Genomic DNA, 21,203 nt, shown 5'->3' on the forward strand with positions numbered 1-21,203 from the left:
ATTGGAAATTTATTATGTTTGTTAAATTCTGGAGATGGGCAAGCCACCGCTGATGTTAATTTATATCTTTATTGATTGTTTTAAGTCAAAAGCCACTGAAGACATAGACAAATGTACACTTTAGCTGCTTTAGAAGGGGAGGCAGACTGCACAACAACTATTATGTCTGTGTGATCCTAAGCAATACATATGGGCTAAATCACCCTGACTGTGACCCTGAATGAGGCAGGGTTAAAGTTGGAATGGCTATAGAATCATGCAACTGTAACAGTTACATCATAATAGCCTGTGCTAGTAGCCTTAGCTGGTGATACAATTGTTACATCTCTGTGGCCACATCTACACAAGATGCTGACTGCGCAGTCATTTAGTACTTGCATATCCAAGTATTAAATGATTGTGCAGTAACTGGTGTTACTGCCCAGTAGCATCCCCACATGGCTTCCGGGTGGGGCACTGACTGCGCAGTAGCATCACATCATTGTTTGTGTCCTGCAATGCTACTGCACAGTGCTAATGAGCTACTCTGCAATAGTAACAAGCTGTTGCACAGTAAGTGTTTTGTGTAGATGTGATCTGTATACCCTATGTGAATGTAAGGGAGAATGAATTACAGTCTCACTTCTAATGATGGGTCCTTCATGGCACTGAGGCAAAACTCTTTGGGCAAATATGATAGAAGATCAGTTAGGCAAGGTTCTTTGGGTAGATGTGATGTCTTTTATTAGACCAACTGAGTAGTTAGAAAAGCCTGATAGCTTGCTAAGAACTTTTTTCCAACTACTCAGTTGGTCTAATAAAAGATATCACATCTACCCAAAGAATCTTGTTTGCCTTTGTCCTTAGACCAACACAGCTACAACCAAACCCCGAAAGATCAGTTAAATATTTAGCTCCCTTATTTAGCCTAATACTATGTACTTTAAAAAATGGTAACTAATATAATAAGGAGGGTTTCCCTCATATATATTTCTATGTAAAACAAGTTATCCAAATACATTTTTAAAATGTGGTAGGGCTGAGGTAATGGTGTAACTGTGATGGTCTAGGAAAAATATGAGAAACAAAGGTTTTTTGGGTGATATCTTTTATTGGACCAAATGTATATCTGGGAGGGAAATAGATGTGCTTTCAGGTACCACTGTACACTGTAACCAAGACCTTAGGAAGGGTACAAGTTTGCCTGTATCCTTCCCAACTATATAGTTGGTCCATAACATACCATCCATAAAAATGCTTGTCTCTTAACAAAAGAATTAAGTTTTTATTAAGTAGGTATGGAATGACTATGTGACTACTGGTATTTGGAAAAGTCAGTAAAGGAAATCTGAAACTGTTGTTTTTATCATTAATATTGCTGTTCAAATGAAGTGCCAATCCTTTAAGATACTATTATTAATAATACTAGTCCAGATTGTTGGAAAGTTGCTAGCTTGTTGTCATGTTGCCTGAAATAGTTGAACTGAAAAATAACATGCAACGTTCCTCCTCCCTGCTCTCACAAACTGAACTGTATTATGTTAGTATGAGTTGCATTGAGTCGAATCCAATCAGGAATTAAGAATGCTCAAGGGCATTTTTAACAAACTGTCATTCATTTGAACTCTAACCTTGTTTAATTTAACAGAATCTGGTTACTCTTGTATATATGTTTTTGCACATTCATTTCTCTTTCTTTTCTTATCTCTGTGTGAAACTCTGTTAATTGGACTTATGTGCATGGTGAGGGATGGGGAGGGGTGGCTTTTTTAAAACAGTAGGATGGTAGTTGAAAACATACTGAAGATTAAGAGTTTAGCTTGTTTTCTCTGTTATTCAGAAATGGTGAACTTAAGTTCAGACACTGAGAATTTTTAATCAGAATGAGATCCCTGAGATGCTGAAGTTTTATTAGGCTTTATGAATTTAAAAAATGCAACCCTATTCTTCCAAACAGTTCTTATAAAAAATGGCCTGTGGCCCAGTTAGGCCACTGCCCCACAAAAAATGTTAAAGTAGCTAGAAATAGAGGCAGGACATACAGTGCTACAATGTTTCATCTTTAAAAAACAAAAGACAAGTTTCAATGAGGTCCAAAAAGTAAATCCTTCCAAAACATGAGGTTCAAACCTTTTAGTTAGTAATTAAAACATCCAGTCAGTAGCCACAGGGGAGTTTGTAGATGTTACAATTTCAGTCTTTTCCAAAAGGTGTCACTGTAAGGCAGTGATGCTGAAGAAATGTAAGGTAGAAAAGAGATAAAAGTAGAAATGTTGCATAATAAGAATAACTGGAAAAATAAGATTAGCATAACTTGCTTTCCGCAGATAATTAAAATCCTTTAAAATACTGCCGGATTATTATAAGTAATAATGACTCTGAGAGAGATCGTTCTGTAATTTTGCGTAAAAAGACTATCCTGTTAATGCAAGGGTAGAATACACACTTCAGTTTGGAAGTGATAAATGGCTTGACTGGATTCATAAACCAGATAAATTGCAGGCAATATACTTCAATGCAACCTTTCTCTTATTTTTTTATGCATCTCTATAAAGCATATGTGAAGGTGCCATTTGCACAATATGTAACTATTCTCTCAGTTTCTTTTCCTAGGTAAAGTAGAAGCTGAAAAAATTCTATCAAGATAATATTGTTGCAGGAATGGAGGAAAAGATTCCTTAGAACTCCATTCCTGTATGTCACCAGTGTTGGAACAGCAGAGGAAAGCCATTTTTGGCAAAATGCAAAAGCTGAGATTCAATAATAACACTATGTCATTATTTTGGGTTTATGCAAACAACTAACATTTGGGTTAAAAGTTTTCTGTTACATCTTACCCTTAATATACTTGGTTGTCCTTGGACCCCAGCATCAGGTAGTGAACAGGTATCAGTGTTTTAGGCTACAGCTCTTTTCCTTTCAACGCATTTTATATAGATTCAATGCCTATAGTTAAATTTGCCTGACACCTAACGTTGTGATTGATTACAATGAATTTAATGTGTGTGAATAAAGATAACATAGAAAGTGATTGTTATTGTGCCATGAGCAATCATACACATTTTACATTTTCTAACAATATCTGAAAATGCTCCTATATTTGCCTGCCTACCTGCCAATCAGATTTTTCTGCTGCCGTATAATTTGCTTGTGAGATCATTAGCTAGTGAAATACATGACCCTGAACATAGGTTTTGGCAGAAGAATGGACAAGAGACAGCTTGTACATATTGGGCATTGGTATGGATATGCAGTATGTGGTGCTGCAGATCCATTTGCAGTGCTGGACAGTACATGTGCTGCACATGCAGGCAGTCCCCATGCTGCTGATTTGCTGGCCCCAGCCTCCCCTACACCCCCTGGGGCAAATGTGCTGCATGCCAGGACATGTGCATGGGCATTTCTCAGCGTGTATTTGTGCTGCTGCTGTTTGTCCCTAGGAAACATACATTCCTGCTCATGGGGACATGCCCATTGTGTTTAAAATTTAAATGCATATATTATGTTCACATCTAAATATGTTCATGATTTGTGGTCTTCATCTTCTTTTAAATTTAGTTTTTCTTTTTTCCTCTAAAATGGATCTCTTTTGTTTGGCTATACATAAATATGTTGCACCTATATTTATTTAATTCCCTAAAGTTAAAAAACAAATAAAAATGGTTTAGAGCATTAGAAGCTTGAAAATAGTGAGCACTTCACATGCTTTAAAAATGTAAATTATCTATTCTGTGCAAGACTTGTTGTTAGTCTGTCAACACAGTATAAATCTGACTAATGTTTAAGGAAAAGGAAAAGACAAATGCTAAAAATGTGGAAGGGATGGTGTTATTTTAGGATTTCATCTTACATACAGGTCTGCAATTGCAGAGTGATATTGGCTTTGATGAAGCTGTCTTGAAGCTAGAATCCACAAATGTGGGTCAGTTTACAGGTCTAAGTCTTTATCAGTATTTTTATTAACAGATGCTCCAAGATTTAAGTAATAGATTGGAGGTTTAATTACATGACTCTACAAATATGAATTGTGTTATTAAAATTGGCTTAGAGAAATTTAACATAAACTTTTTAAAAATCTAAAGTTTTATATAAGGCTAGCCTGCTCTTAGGAGGTAGTATTTGTATATGAATACACAGGGAAACAATCATTATTGTATTTTCATTGTAATTTATTAACATTTTCAACTGTTGAATTATTGAACTATTGAATGTGGCCATGTCTCTCTTACCTTTTCCTCAGTTTTGCTTTTTCATTTTTTATTTTTTTTGTAGATCTTAGTGCATATATTCTCTCTTTCCTGTATGTGTTTTCCCTTAGTATATTTTTTCTAGGAAGTATTCACTGTGCGTATCCATTTTTCAAACTATCTGTAACAGGGGGCCTACCAGGGCCGATCGCCACGTGGCCTGCCCACCTGCTCTTGAGCTAACTGCCCATTTTCTCGCCCACCACGCCTTGGTCTTAATTGATTAATTAATAGATGTAATTAAGTGGGAGGCTGCTCATTTTCTGCCCCGCTGCGAGGAGGCACTATCTGCGGCTCCATTCCTCCCCTACACCGCAGTCCAAGCCTTGCTGATGACATCATGATGTTCTCTTACATGCCAGTCCCCCATGATGGGGCCCAGAATCCTACTGTAGGACCCCACCCGGGTTCCTCCCTTCAGGCAGATTCTGCCGCCATCATACGGGGCCATATATCTCTCTGCCACTGGTTCCCCTTTGGGTGTGGTCTCTTCACTGGGACCTTCAGCTCACACTAGCCCTGGCCCACCTCCAGGCCAGTCGGGACCTCAGGCTCTTGGGCGTCCCTCTCGGTGGGCCTCCTTGCCCTTCTGACCCTCCTGGTCCTGGCCTCCACTTGGGCCAGTCAGGGGAAGCTATGGCAGGCCTTGATGTATGACCCATACTTTTTCCCAGGGTCCTCCTTTCTGGGTCCTCCTCCACAGATGCGGGGAGCTGGGTTTACCTCACAACATGATTGGTGCCTCAGGGTCTCACTCCCCCCTACTACCAGTGTTATATTCGACCCAAACTCTGCCTCTCCACATTGGAGGACTTACTGGGGTTAGGACTCAGCTCGCTTTCTCTGGCTGATCCCCCTCTCCCTTCACAGGGCTCCACACACTGCCACCCTCACGCTGGGGGCTCCACACTACTCATAACACTCCCTTTACTTGGGGTCTTGGGGCTTCCCTCCACAGGTGGGCTCAGGAGGCAGTAGCCTGGCCCCAACTCTCCTCCTCGGGGTTTCAAACCCCTGCAGGGCTCAGGCAGCCTTGGCCACACCTGTCCTCCAACTCTCCTCCTCAGGGCTTGTGCCCCAACAACTACCTCCAGTGTATGCAACCCACCCCAAGGTGAGGGCTAGGGCTTAAGGCACCCCAACCCACCTTTCAACAGGGTGGTAACTGAACTGGCCTGGCATTTCCTGGGGGCTCCCATGCCACTGAAAGCCCCACCAGGCCACCCACTCCTGGCAGGGTGCAGTTTTTTAGGTCATGCCCAGGACCAGGAGCCTCCTACCATCCCCTACAACTCCTCCCTTACCTCCAGATGAAATTCAGCAGCCCTCAGGTCAGGCAATGTTGTTACCTCCCTCCAGCAGGGAAACTGCCTTGTATATATTAGCCCTGAGCCTAAAATGGCTGCCCTCATTAGGCACCTGGAGACTGCCAGCTCCATGGCCTTGAAGTGGCAGGCACACCTAGTGCTCTGCCACACTATCTAAAGGCCTGGTCCTACAGATAGACAGAATCAATGGCACAATTGGCACCAATTCTGTTAGGCAGGGTGGGAAGATACAATTGTTTGTTTGTCAATAGAAAATGGCTGTACAGTAGGTGTAGTAGAAGCAGTAGGTATAGTAGAAGTAATTTGTTGCACAGTCTGAAAAGTATATAAATAATATATATAGTATTTTTCTATTTCACAAAGCTGGTTTGAGAGAGGCAAACAATGTTATATATGTTCACCTTGAAAATGAAAATATATACAAGTACTGATTGGCTGCTAGTGGGTTTTAGATAACATCAAGGGGACAAGCAATAATTAACCATGAACTTTAGGAAGTATCTTATATTCTCTGTAGAGAAGCTGATTGTATAACCACAAATTAATTCTCTCAGACTACTTCCATAGACCAGCAAAAGCAAACATTTTTACTTGACTTCTATAGCATCGTTAACATGGTAGCATAGAAGGAAGAGGGTAATTTATATGTGATCCAGCTGGTCCTTTACCAGTCCTATTTGGCTTCTCACATGCAGTGCATTGGGTTTTTCCCTTCTACTGTTGACCAATTTGTAGAATTGTAATTTTTAGTGAGAGGAGAAGAGGAACAAAGAAAATACTATACAGTGTATTATGTTATCAACACTATTACAAGTAGACAAGCTGTTCACTGAGTGATAGAAATGGTCACAGACCAGCTGAAGGAGACCTATAGATTTTGGTGCTGCTCAGGAAGGATTATCTTTAGCAAACAATGTTCTGAATCATTTATTTGAGTGATCTGGGACTGTGGATAGAGTCATCTGAGTCATCTAGAATATTCAGGCATACTGGTATATTCATCACCTTCACAGGGCATCTGAGTACCTTTTCTTGCTGAACTTTTGTTTTCTAGCTGTGTCTTGAGAGTTTTCTGAATCTCTCAGCAATTCATCCTAAGTGCATTTCATTTCTGAGGACTACCAAACCAAATTCACTAAGATGGATTTATGGTTTTAAGTACATTTTATACATTTAAAATACCTCAACTGTATTTAAAATTGCATTCAGTATTAAATCATAAGAAGCTCCCTAGTTAAGGTTGTAGTACACACGTGTCATAACACACCCCAGTCTCCCTAGTTCTCCATAGTCTGTACCCACATCAGACGTTTTTACCAGTGTAACATAAAATGTAAGGGTATTGCTACACATTGCACTTTGAACTGCTCAAGTGTTGACCAGTGTTAGTGCTAGTCCGAGTTTGGAGCAGTCACATATTAAGGCTAAAATCCTTCTCTGAATCTGTTCTCCACCTGCTCTAGCGGAGTGGGGTGGGGAGTGTAAGAGTTGGGTTGGGGGGAACAGGAACATGAAGGTGGGAGGCAGAGAGTTAAAGTGGCATGGGGTGGGTAAGAAAATGGGAGGTGGAAACGAAATGTGGATGAGGGAAGTGTGGTGAGATGAAGGAAGAAAGCAGCTTCTGAAGGATAAAATAAAAAGAGGAAAACAGAATTTAAAAAGAAACAAAGAGGAAGTAAATTAAAGAAAGTCTCATATTGTAATAAATTGGAATTGGGGTATAGAGGATGTTGGTCTTGCTTTCTGGGGTGGCTGGTGGGTAGGAGTGATGAGATAAGGCACGTTTTGGAGAAGTTACTGCACCTGCCCCAGGAAGGAAACTCCAGGTCATGGGGACCTGGTCTGACTCAGTACCTTGTTTCTGTTTTTTCTGTCCCCATAGATTTCATTCCTGGATCCTTCTGTGCCCTGGCTATCTGGCACATTTAGGTTTATTTGTACAGGGTTGCACTCCTGGGGATGGGAAGGTCACACCCCAGGGGTCAGGATGGCAGTTGACTTGGTGCCAGAACTGCCCTCTGGCAGTACAGTTCAGGGAGTGGAAAGTTTGTCCACATAGAACAGGAGGGTGGGGGAGAGGATGCCATATGCTGGGATGCTGGCAGACTGCAACTTGGGCAGTTCATCTGTAGGGAATGGCCACACATTAATGGAACATGAGTTGGTAACATGGATCGGAGATAAACCTGCCCTGGAGTGCCATAACTGAAGCAGCCTAAAGCATGCTTAAAACTAGTTTCAGGTGTTAACGTGGACAATCCAGAGGTTAAGAGCTCCAGGAGTTACCTAAAATTAATGTGTAACAAACTTCTAAGTCTGCCATTGTCTGGTGAACTTAGAACATAAAACACCCAATGTGAAAGATTTCAGATTGAAAAGAGATGTTTTGGGAGAAAAAATTGTGGTTTGTCAAGATCAGTTTATAATGGAAACAATGTCCAGTCTGAACTCTGGAGTTACTAGAACAGACTCATGACTTCTGCAGCATAAATGGTGCAGAAAGTATTTTCAGATTGTACCTTTACATGGGACTAGTTGAATGGCTGTCTGCTAAATTGCATTAGTTTTTTGGTTTGTATAAATGTTGTTTGTGACTAGATGGTTGGTTGGTTGGCAACCTAATCTTTTCTTAGCTCTTAAGAACTTTATTACCAGGAAAAAATACTGGTAATAACCCCCTCCCTGCCACTACTTATACTAAGTCCTGTGATTATTTTTTTTCTATTAACAAAATGTTTGCTTGATTTGAAGAATGTGAAACACATAGTGTTGGCTTTTCAGGTAGAAGAATTGATGAATGCACTGGAAAAGACTAGGCAAGAACTGGATTCTACCAAAGCTCGCCTTGCATCAACACAGCAGTCTCTGGCTGAGAAGGAAGCACATCTGGCCAACCTAAGAATAGAGCGGAGAAAACAGCTTGAAGAAATACTGGAAATGAAGTGAGTATATATTTCTCTTGATTCTATAAAACTCAAGAAATGATTATTCTGGTACAATATCAATTTTTACAGATATAAATTCTATATTGAGGACAGTGAATCTGAGGACTCCTTAGAAGTGAGTTCTGGTTAGTTTCCTTGAAAATACAGAAAAACAAGACATGCTTTTTGCATTCTGAAGCCTTGTTAAGCCAAGAAAACACCCACAATTAGAATTTTTGAAACCCTATTGTTTTATAACTTTTATTTCCCCTGTGTTAGATACTAGTAAAGGATTAGCACAGTTTAATTTTAATTGGAAGCTTCTCAAACATTTTCTAAGAAGAATATATATTCATTATCAGTATTTTAAATTTCCATAAGGTTTTGCTACATTCTATTGTGAAAAGCATGTATCTGTAGGACAAAAGAGATTTGCCTTCCTTCAGGCACAGAACTTATACTCTCATATTTTGGTAAGTATCTTGAGAAAATCTATGTTGGGTTTTCCATTAGTGATGTCACATAGGAGGAAAATGGGACAATTTCATGTAGATGTTGCAAAGTTTACTACGTTGAATTGGTACAAAAACGATACAACACTATTACTATATATAAAGTTGAAGAAACCAAAAAGGTACAGAGGCCTATAATTTCAATCTAGCTTCCTCCCCACAATAAAGGAAAATGTGTGTAATTATAGTGCAGTAAGGCTGTGACACAATCTTTGAAATTGGTGTTTGCTAGAGAAGAATGACCATGTTATAACTTGGCCAGGCTGGTAAGTATGTAGTGCATATTAAATATAGCAAATTCAAAGAACCGTCATTTTGCAAGTGTTTTGTGTGTGTGTATGTGTATATATATATATATATTTATATCTATATATTTAGGCCAGTTCTAATTTTCAGTTTTTATCAGCCATCTTGCTGTATGGGGCTGATGTCCATATATGTGTAAGTAATCTTACAAAGGATTATTTATATACTGTTGGTCAAAAGAAATGGACATATACGGAGTACAGACACAGGCATATGTATTGCATAATTCTGCAAAAATAAACAGGCTTCAGGGATGTCACATAAGAAGAAGATTGTATTATAAATATCTAGGTGAATTTCTGGTTCTAATAAATCATAGAATCATAGAAAATTAGGGTTGGAAGGTCAAAAGTTCATTGGGTGCCATACATGAGCAGGGAGGCTGCTTCAGCACACTGTAATTCCAGCACATTAGAGCAGACTCACTTAATCGAGTCTGCTATAGTGTGGCAATTACTGCATTCCAGCAGCCTCCTGTGTCTCATGCATCAACGCCCCCATGCTTCAAAATGGCAGTGCAGGGCACTTTATCTAAAGCTTATTCAATGAGCTTTAGAGAAAACACCCCCCACCTTCATTCTGAAGTGTGGAGATGCTGATATACAAGACGTTCTGGGCACTCTAATCAAGTCCATCAAGTCCAACCCCCTGTTCAAAGCAGGGCCAGCTGCAGCTAGATGATCCAAGTCAAAACTTTGTCTACCCAGGTCTTAAAAACGTCCAAGGATGGAGAGTCTACAGCCTCTCTGGATAGCCTGCTCCAGTGCTTTACTATCTTGCTTGTGAGAGAGTTTTTCTTAATATCTAACTTAAACTTCCCTTGCTTCATCTTGAGACTATTGCTCCTTGTTTTGTCATCTGTTACTGCTGAGAACAGTCTAGCTCCATTCTCTTTGTAACCACCCTTCATGTAGCTGAAGTCTGTTCTTAAATCCCCCCCTCAGTCTTCTCTTCTGCAGACTAAATAAGCCCAGTTCCCTCAGCTTCTCCTCATAAATTGTGTGTCTCAGCCCCCTAACCATTTTTGTTACCCTCTTCAGGACTCTGTAATTTGTCCATATCCTTTCTATAGTGGGAAGTCCAAACTGGACTCAGTACTCAATTTGTGGCCTTACCAGTGCCAAATAGAGAGGAATAATCACTACCCTTGATCTGCTGGCACCAGTCATACAAATGCAGCCCGGTAAGTCTTCACAACAAGGGCACAATGTTGGCTTATATTCAATTTATTGTCCATTGCAACTTCCATGTCTTTTTCGGCAGAGCTGCTGCTTAGCCAGTCTGTCTCCAGTCTGTATCAGTACATAGGATTGTTCTGTCCTAAGTTTGACACTTGTCCTTATTGAACTTCATGTGATTTCTTTTGGTCCAGTCCTCCAATTTGGATCGTTCTGAATCCTAGTTGTACTCTCCAGTATATTGCACCCAACTTGGTGTGAGACACAAACTTGGTGTGGGTGCATGCCATTCCATCTTCCAGATCACTGATGAAGATACTGACCAAACTGGCCTCCAGACTGACCCCTGGGGTACTCCACTTGATACTTGCTGCCAACTAGACATCAAGCCACCTTTTGAGCCTGATGATCCAACCAGCTTTCTGTCCACCTTACAGTCTATTCATCCAACCTGTGCTTCCTTAGCTTGCTTGCAAGAATATTGTGGGTGACCATATCAAATCCTTGCTAAAGTCAAGGTATATTATATCCACTGCTCTCCTCACCTCTGCAGAGCCAGTCATCTCATCATAGATTGGTCAGCATGATTTGCCCCTTGGTGAATCCATGCTGACTGTTTCTAATCATCTTGTTCTCCTCTAAGTGCTTAGAAATTGACTTTTTAAGGACCTTCTTCATGATTTTTCCAGGGACTGGGGTGAGGCTTACTGGTCTGTAGTACCCCAGATCGTACTTCTTTCTTTTCTTAAAGATGGGCATATTTGCCCTTTTCCAATCATCTGACACCTCTCCCTATTGCCATGAGGTTTCAAAGATAATGGCTAGCAGCTATGCAATCACATTGACCAAGTCCCTCAACACCCTCAGGTACATGTGCAGGCCCATGGATTTGTATATGTCCACTTTTCTAAATAATCCCTAACCTAGAGGTTGCCTCCCCCATTCATTAATGGACCCACACTTTCCCTCATCTTCCTCTTGCTACTGACATACTTGTAGAAACCATTTTTGTTACCTTTCACCATTTTTGCTACCCTCCAGTTGTTAGCTGCAACTCTAGTTGTGCTTTGGCCGTCCTGATTTCATCCCTGCATGCCCAAGCAATACTCTTATCCTCCTCCCTGATAGTTCATCCAAGTTTCCACTTCTTGTGAGCTTCCTTTTTGTGTTTTAGCTCATTGAAGTGTTCCCTGCTAAGCCAAGCTGGTTTTCTACCATAATTGTGAGTCATTGTACCTGGGATGGTTCATTTCTGTGCCCCTGCCCCTAATAAGATTTCTTTAAAGTACAATGAGCTCTCCTGGACTCCTTTCCACCTCAGACTTGCCTCCCAAATGAACCTTTCCATCAGTTCCCTGAATGAGTTAGAGTCTACTTTTCTGAAGTCCAGGGTCCTTACTCTGCTGCTCTTTATCCTTCCTATCCTCAGGATCCTGAATGCAATAATTTTGTGGTCACTGCTGCCCAAGTTGCCATACACTTTCTGTATTCCCCACCAAATCTTCCCTGTTTGTGAGCAGCAGATCAAGAAGGGCCTCTCTAATACTTTCACCAGGAAGTTGTCCATAGCGGTCTTCAAAGACGTCCTGGGTTGTCTGTGCACTCCTGTATTGCCCTCCCAGCAGATGTCAGGGTGATTGAAGTTCCCATGAGAACCAGAGCCTGTGATCTGGAAACTTCCACTAGCTGTTTGAAGAAAGCCTCATCTACCTCATCCTTCTGGTCTGGTGGTCTATAGCAGATACCCACCACAACATCACCCTTGTTGCTCCCTAGTCTTACCCTAACCCTGAGAAATTCAACAGGCCTGAGCAAGCATACAGCTCTTTTACATAAAGTGCAACAACTCCTCTTCTCCCCTGCGTGTCCTTCCTGAACAGTTTGTACTTATCCATTACAATGTGCCTGTCATGCGAGCTATCCCACCAAGTATCTGTTATTCCAATCACGTCATAGTTCCAGTTCTTTCTGCTTGTTTTCCAGGCTCCATGCATTCATGTACAGATATCTGAGGTAATTAGCCCTATTTTCTCAGGAAGTATGAGAAAGTGTCCCCTGTTGCCCCTTCCTGCTGGGCTTCCTCCGGGTAACCCACCTACTTACCTCAAGACTTTGGTCTCCATCCTCTGGTGAACCTAGTTTAAAGTTCTGCTCACTAGGTTAGCAAACTTATCTAGTGAGAAGGGCTTTAAAGTAGGGTATGTGGGCTTTAAACTTTAAATCGATGAGAGTTTTATCATTGACTTCTTTAAGGCCAGAAATGAATCTTAGCCATATGAAAAAGATGTACCTGGGGTATCACTGCCAATATTGTATACAGTTTAATAATCATACAGGGATGCAAATGCATTAAATACCTTTTATTAAGCTTTTAGAGTTATTTTCTCTTATATATATGAAGTTGTTATCCAGCTATTTAGTCGCATGTTAAAAATTGGGTGTTTAATGCCAATGCTTCATGTATCAGCTTGTCTTGATGATATCTGTTGCAATAAGTGTAAAAGTTCTGCTTCCAATAGAAAGAATGATTTGCTTTATAACTGCCCACATACATCAATTACTGGGTAAAATGGAGGAGAAAAATATTTATGGCTTGTTTTAGCAGTTTCTGTGAAATGGAAAGACTAGGATGTATGGCCCATGAAGACGCATACAGTATAACTTCATAATTCTGGAATCCTTGGGACCGAGCATTTGCTGGAAATTTGAAAATTCCAAATTTTTGAAACTAGAGTGGTGGCTGGTTGTGGGGGAGGTGGTAGGGGATAGCGGCGGCCAGTCCTGGAGCAGTGGCTGCATGCAGAGCAGGGTGGTGGATGGCGGCAGCAACCACCATCTGCAAGCTTCTCCCTCTGCATCTGGAAGGGTGGATGGAGCAGTGGCCAGTCCTGGAGAAACAGCTGCAAGCAGAGCAGCAGCATGGGGTGGTGGATGGCGGCAGCAGCCACTGTGTGCAAGCCTACCTCTCCGCATCTGGGAGAGTGGAGGGGGAAGCTTAGAGTGTGCCAGATTTTTGATACCCGGATTTATGAGGTTAATACTGTATTAGTAATTTATCTTTTGGTAGAGATTCTCAGTTGGTAAAACCTACCCAAAGTTTGAATCCAATTTGGATAGAAATGGGTTGCTTAGTTTTAGGAAAAGTATGATTCTAATAGCTGGAAAACCAGTTGTCTTAGCCCTGGGATAGAAAGAAATCAAAGGCTTGGTTGGGATATTGAGCTAGTCAGTCAGTTACTCCTAAGAAACAGTGATGTGGTGATGACACAAAGAAACTTGTTAATCAAGGAACCATGTATTTGTAACTGATAGGATTTTGTTTTTAATGTTTCTCTAGTTACATAATTTTACTGTGCTTTCGTAACCACATTTAAAAGCCATTATTATTATTATTTTACTTTTTTGTACTTATTTCGTAGTTTATCATTTTATTGGCTTGAAAAATGCACTGTTTCCACTGATATAGTGGTTACTGCTGTAAAAAAAAGCAATTTTAAACAAATCTTAGTTGTTTTCTTTAAAAAAACAAACAACAACTTTTTAGCCCCTTGAACCATGATTTATTGAAAAACTCCTTGAAATGATTCCCCCACAAAAAAAAACCCAATCCAAAACACCTACCAGCAGAAAACCTATTTATAAAACATAAATATAGGCTACCTCTTCTCCAGTGAAGGGTTTCTAACCACCATCCTTAGGAAAGCAGTTTGTCCAGCTGCAAGCCAGTATGGTTAAGTATAAGGTCTTTTTTTCTCCTGTTTCAGTACTTGTTTTACATAGGTGTAGGTCTGTTGATTTTAACTACATCAGGGAGTAGTTCTGAGTAAATGTAAGCATCTAATGAACTGTCTTCTCTCTAGTCACACAGGTCTTTCCTTGATTTGCCCTATTGAATCTAGCCCTATTGAAAGCACTGAGAGCTTTTGCTAATGAATTAGATGGGATGAAGATAAAGACCCATTGTTTAGCAAGTAACTCATGTTAATCAGTTATCACCTGGTTCAAGGTGTACCATAAAATAGTTCTATGTAAGACATATACAAGACTGAGTTCATAATAGGGAAGAAACCAAAAAGCTCTGTTCTGTACCAGAAAGTATCTTGGTCACCTGTGCATTAGGCCTGTGTGAAGCAGAAAGTATTTGCTTTAGATTCAGATTCGGTGATTTGAATCACCGTCCTGATTCAGTTTGGCTGAATCTGAAGATATTTGGCACCGAATCTTATTCGGCCATAGAATATACAGGCAGGCAGTGCCGGTGGGAGCAGCTGGATGAGCCCTGGCTTGAGCCAGCAGCCCGAGGAGAAGGCTTGTCTGGCTGCTTCCCCAGTTGTTCCACTGCTGGATCAAGGCAGGGAGTTCTGGCAGTCCCAGAAGAAGCTGCAGGGGCTGGGGGATCAAACCGGAAACTGGAAAATCAAACCGGGAGCTGGGGAAAGCTCCTGTTTCCCCAGCCCCCAATAATTCCCTCCAGCTCCTGGTTCAATTCCCAAGTTCCCAATTTCATCCCCCAGCTCCCAGTCACTCCCCACAACTCCCCAGTCAGCTCCCATGGCTTCTCCTGGGGCTGTCAGCACTGCCTGCCTTGCCCCTGTGAGGGGACAGCTGTACGAGTAGCTGGATGCACTGTGGCTTGAGCCGGCAGCCCCGAGAGAAGCCATGGGGGCTAGGGGAAATGATCAGGGAGCTGGGGAATCGAATTGGGAGCTGGGGGGAAGCCCCTGGGGAAGCCCCTGTTCATTCCCCCCCAGTGCCTGCTTCGATTCCCCAGGTCCCGTTTGATCCCTCAGCTCCCAGTCATTCCCCCCAGCTCCCCGATTGTTCCCCCCAGGCCCTGCAGTGTCTCCCCGGGCTACCAGCACTGCTGCCTTGCCCTGAGTGAGGGGAAGCTGGGGGAGCAGCTGGACAAGTCATGGCTTCTCCCAGGGCTGCCGGCTCAAGCCGGGACTCATCAGGCTGCTCCCTCAGCTGCTCCCACCAGCACTGCCTAGTGCCTGCCTGTACAGTCTTTGACCGAATCTCCGAATCTCTCAGAATTGATTCATAGGCATCTGATTTGATTCAGCAAGATTAATGGGTCTCCTGATGTGATTCCGATTCAGAGACTCGCCCACCAAATCAGGCTGAATCTCCTCTGAATCAAATCGGCTACCGAAGCTTCACACAACCCTACTGTGCATCTGTATTATTAGTCAGTTTTCATGGAGTTAACTGATGATATAATTTAAGTAAATTAGAGTTGCACAGGTGTGTCTGTAACTTGATCAGCAGAACCCCTGTAACTGGTGGTGATGTGTGAGACAGAAAGAACTCAACCTGACTCAGACTCCGGGATGAATTTGCTGGTCTAGGAGGTAGGAAATAAAGCTATTTCATGTGGAAAGACATGAACAAAATGTATACTGAAGCCACATAGTGCCAGTTCTACACGGGCCCATTTGAGAGTAGAATTACATTTAATTTATTTAATTTCTTAAGTTCATCTTGTCACAACCTTATTTATTACATTTTTTAAAAGTATATATTTAAAATCATTTGAATTCTCTGGATGAAAGGAGTAATGTTAGTGCTAAATGTTAAACATACAGAAATTTGTATTTTGTTATATCAATGTGTATCTTAATTGTACATATCTTTAGTAAAGTAATGGTTTTGTAATATTTGCAGTCCATTACCCTTAGTAAGTATCTAGTATGAATAATTCACAAATATGTATCAGAGTAGTTTAATTTTATGCATTTACTGAAACAGGATCATAAAACATTATAAAGCCACTGAATAATAAAGGAGCCTAATAAAAAGAATTCAATGCCATATTTGGAAATATTTCTTATGTTTTAAAAACCAAACTTTAAAAGTTAATAACATCCATACAGCTGATGACAGAATGACAATTCTATGTGGTACTTATACATTAAAATGGGGTTTCTTTGGCCATTTTCACTGATATGTTAAAATAATTTATTAATTGGCAGGTACAGGACATACCTAGTATTTACTATTTTATTATTTAATGCTGGGTGGATACAGTCTGTAACTGATAGCTTATAGTCAAATAGGCATGAAGAGGTTGTTTAAGATTTTTTTTTTTATGATTTCCTATGCTTATATTATTATGTTCAAGTTCCAAACATAACTCCACATTCTACATCTGTTTGGCTGACATGGCCAAGATCCATCTTAATTTACTGGATATAATCAATTGTCAGTTGTGGACAACTTCTTCAGTTTTCATTGCATATCTGCATATAAGCTTAATTATTTAAATAAGTTTAAAATAAATTTGGTAGCAGCTTAATCTGGGTCATTATATAGTTGGCCTTTTTGATCTGCAAGCTGAGAGAGAGGGCCACTCATTAGATAAGTACCCTTCACAAGAGAGACAGTTTGGATGGAATTAGATAAACATCTCCTTATTCTTTACATGATGCTGACACATGGAAAAGATAAGATTTATTTTAAAGAAGAATTCTGTTGTGCTGAATTTTAGAACAAGCTTTTCCAGTTATTGATGGTAAGTATCTGTATGGGTCTGATCTTCCAAATGTTTTTTTTTAATATTGCTAAATTATTTCTGGAGGAAATGTTTTTGTTATGGTGCATATTACTCTCTCAGGGCACCCATAACTCATACTGACATTAATGGGAGTTATGCATACATGTTGACAGTAGAATATACCATGTGTTCAGATCCATCATTTTGCTTAATTGTCCTGATGGTTTGTGAGTGGTATATTCTGTCTCTTCAAAGAATAACAACAATGAAAAATTATTTTATAAAATGTACTTTGAAAATTTTCTGTATTTCATACCGTCAGTAAAAAGGATGTAAAAATTTAACAAGATATATCTTGAAGCATTTTTAAAGGGTATTACAGTGGACTGTAACTCTTCTATATACCTTTTTGTTGAGAAATTCACAATGTGGAACAGGACGTAGTAGAGATTCAACAAGGTTTAGTTAGAAAAGCTTCCTTTATTTTGTACCATGCAGGGAGGGATCCTTTTCTGGTCCATGGTTCAGCCTTCCATTGTTATCAGAAGACCCAATAATTATTTCATCTGCATACAATGCCAGGCTGATAATTTCTGCATGACATTGGTTTCCTCAAAACCTGTGCTTCCAGACTAATCTACTATGCAGTAAAGCATCATCATCTACATGTGCACACCATTTACCGCACAGTAAATTAGTCTACTGCACAGTTAGCCAGTAAATACAACTAGTAAACTAACTGTGCAGTAGCTAAAAATTCTGAGCCCTGCCCTTCTGCTCAGTATTGCCTACTGCTAAACTCCCTTCCCTGCAGCACAGGTGGTACAAGTATGAGGAAGGACACAGTCTCAAAAGAGAAGGAGTTTGGAGGACTTTGTGGGGCAGGGAGTTTGCTTTGTTTTTTTGAAGGGGTTGACCTAGGATGGATGCAGAGGACAGCCTTAGGAACAGTCCCAGTTTGGTATTTGGGTATGTAATAGAAGGTATTCTAGGGCTTATTGATGGTAGGGAGGGCAAAAGGGAAGGAGGCAACAGGCATAGCTAGGATCTTCTTTGAGAGTGCCCTGCAGAGGGATTCATGGTATTGTAGAAGTATTTGCCTGTCCCCATCTGTGCTGGCTAAGTTACTTCACTGTGAGTGCATCTACACATGTACTTTACTGCAGACAACTAATTACCTCTACAGTAAAGTATCGTCATCTACACAGGCACCCCTATTAAGGCGCAGTAAATTAACAAGCTTCGTTGTAGGATAGTATTGCCAGGGACAAGTCAGATCCTACATCAGGATTATGTAGTGTGCTGAAAAGCATGTGTAGATGCTGAGCCAGCTGGCTGAGGCACAAGGGTGATACAATATGAGAGCTGCCTGGTGGCTAGCTCTACATTGTAGCACCTTTGTGCCCCAGCTACCCCCTGTAGCATATCAAATTGGGGTGGAGCAGATCCAGGCTGGCAGGCTGACCCCTAAGGTTCAGCCTGGATTTCACCCTGGAGTTTATTGCTACATGCTAATTGCACCCTATAGGTAGTCATGAAGTTAGTTTTCCTTGTTGGAAAAACACAAGCAGCAGCAAGGACACACATACACAAATTAGTTTTAAACATTTTAACAAATTAGAAAAAAATGGTGGACTGACTTAGGGGACCAGTCTGATCTCTGAAACAACTTTTAAATTGCTCTTTAAAACTGACAAAGTAGTTATATGTGTTTGACAAGTGGTACCATCCCCTTTCTTTGTGATAGTTATTTATTATTTTTTGTTCAAAAGGGCAAGCAAATAAGTAGTCAACTTACTTCACTTTCCTGCACCCTTTTCTGCAAACAGAAATAGTTTATCACAAACTAAGAGAAGAGATGTTTGTACATGCCCCGGTTGAAAAAGTTGGCATATCAATGGATCAGTTTCAAAAGCATTGTTCAGACAAAACCAGCATGTACCTGGAAGATGATTCCAGACTAAATAAATAGAACTAGATGAAATCTATTATGCAGTGTCTTATCTTGTTTATATAAACTCCAAATCTAAGCTAATATATGAGGATCAGATATTACTATGCTGAGGATAAGATACATATTCATAATTCTCTCTAGCTTGCTCAGCCTCATTACAAACCATTATATATGTCAGTCTCCAGTGAGAAAGTTCATTATCATATTTTCTCTACTATGTGAGTTGTTTAGACAACTATCACAAATATATTGTAGTAAGTACTAATTATTTGCTAGTGTAGAAATGCAGGAAAAGGTTTCCATGCAAACTAGTTCACAAGTTCATGTTTGTCTGTTTCTGGAGTTATTTTTACTTGCTTCACCTATAATTATATGTATTATAAAGATACTTGGTAAGTAGGCAGTGAATTGATTTTCTCTCAAATTCTAACTTTTGAAAAGTGGAACTCTGGGCTGTTTTTTAGGAACCTGTGGACTGCTTTCATTTAATTGTAGGATTCATGCTGAGAGTGTATAGAATCATATCCCAAGTTAAATACAAACAAAACAGCAGGATGTTGATACAACTGTGACTTCCATAGGAAGTAGTTAGAATGGTAATGTGGTCTCCTTCTAACTTGGGTGGAAAGTCTCCTGTGACAGCTTTTGCCCCACAGACCTGTAACTCAGCATGCATTGACTAACATTTTTGACACCAACTTGCAAACATCATAAAGATTAGAAGAACCCAAATGAAGGCTTTGTTCTCTGGAACAGAAGCTTCCTTGACCAAAATGAAGAGATGTTTAAAAAAAGAAAAACAATAAAGGGGCACAAGGCAATAAAATGCATCTCTGTGAGAATAGCATGAGCAAACTATTTACCTGGCAAACTGCTTCAGTCATTTTAAGACACATGACTGTCACTTAAGCTTCTGTTCAGTTGAGTGTGTGTTTATTATACATTTAGATTGAAATGCTACATAGTATCTCGATGGTTTTATTTTACAAAATCTGTGACTTTAGTGTTCTCATTCCCACATGAAAGATTGTGTGTCATCTCCTCTTTTCATTTGCTTTTTATGTTAAGGTTATAATTTGCTTTAGTAACATGACTGAACCTGCCAATGGAATGTAATTAGATAAATTCAGACAATCTTCAGAATATGAAACAAGGTGCCCTATTGTGTTTGGTGTGTTTGAGCAGAAAAGGTGAATTGGAGCCTTTTCCAGGTCTCATGCCCTCTTTGCCGTGGCTGAGCATGATAGCAGCCCTTTGGGAATGCTTGGATTACAAAGCAGTGGTTCTCAACCCTTTTTGTACCAGAACCCATTTGTAAACAGATAGCCAGTCCCAACCCAGTGCCTCTAACTCCCAACCCTGCCCCCAGGCCCCAGCACCCCAGTGTGTGGGCCAGAGGGTGGGTGTGTGGGGTGGGGGGAGCCCCAAAGAGCCCTTTGCAGGTTGGATCTCTGCCAGCCTTCAAGGGAAAAGCCATGGTTTCCCACATTTTTCTCCTTTAAAGGAGAATCCATTTTTAAAGTTTGTTGATTCATTTATAAAGTTTGTTCACAACCCTTTCATATATTTTTGTGACCCACTTTTGGGTCACGACCCACAGGTTGAGAAATACTAGTCTAGAGGACCTGCCTCCCTTTGCACTAAGGGAATGTATCTGGTGCTTTTTGTTACCAGTTACATGGCTGTCACATAAGAGGCACCGAGTGACAATGATTCAACATGTTTGGTATACTATTCCCAAGGAAGTATACAAATTATAAGTCTTCTGACCTGAGGGCAGGTCAGGCAGCCATAATCACCCAGATAGAAAAAGAATGATAGCAGCTGTTGAATCTGAACCATTCAGATTTGGGGGGAGTGACCCATTGTCAGCTGTTTCTTAGTTTGGCGTCTAAGAAAAAATTTCCTAGTCCAAACAGGTGCTAGAAAGAGGTTTTTCTTTTCTTTTCTTCTGTGAGGAATTGTTCATTGCTTTCATTCTGTAAGTTTTATCACAGGAGTGTAGCTGTGACAAGGTTAAACTTCCTTCAGCTCAATTATTTTGGATCACCTATGTGCTTTGCAGGGGGGCACGTTAATTAGGAAGCTGAACACATGGAAACTTGCAAGATTTCTGAATATCATCTCTTCCTTGTGAACCAGTTTTCCCCCCTTTACAGAGCATAGCCCTCCAGTTTGGAAAAGGACCTCTGATCTTTGTGTGTCTTTTATTTATCTGTAAGGCAGGAAACAGATTTTGCATGGAGAGGCTGGACCTGTTTGTCATTTTCAAGGTCCAC

At 40.5% G+C, this 21,203-nt stretch overlaps 1 protein-coding gene across 2 annotated transcripts in view; it reads left to right on the forward strand.

Annotated features, from left to right (window-relative positions):
• The window catches only part of ERC2 (ELKS/RAB6-interacting/CAST family member 2), a 951,034-nt gene that overhangs the window by 640,414 nt on the left and 289,417 nt on the right, over positions 1–21,203 (forward strand). For both annotated transcript variants that reach the window (XM_019536909.1, XM_019536910.1), the window contains exon 15: positions 8,336–8,496. In XM_019536909.1, coding sequence (XP_019392454.1) covers positions 8,336–8,496 — 161 coding nt within the window. The remainder of the gene's footprint in view (positions 1–8,335; positions 8,497–21,203) is intronic.

This window comes from Crocodylus porosus, unplaced genomic scaffold, assembly GCF_001723895.1.
Source record: "Crocodylus porosus isolate Cpor-Errol unplaced genomic scaffold, CroPor_comp1, whole genome shotgun sequence".
NCBI classification, from domain to species: Eukaryota; Metazoa; Chordata; order Crocodylia; family Crocodylidae; genus Crocodylus; species Crocodylus porosus.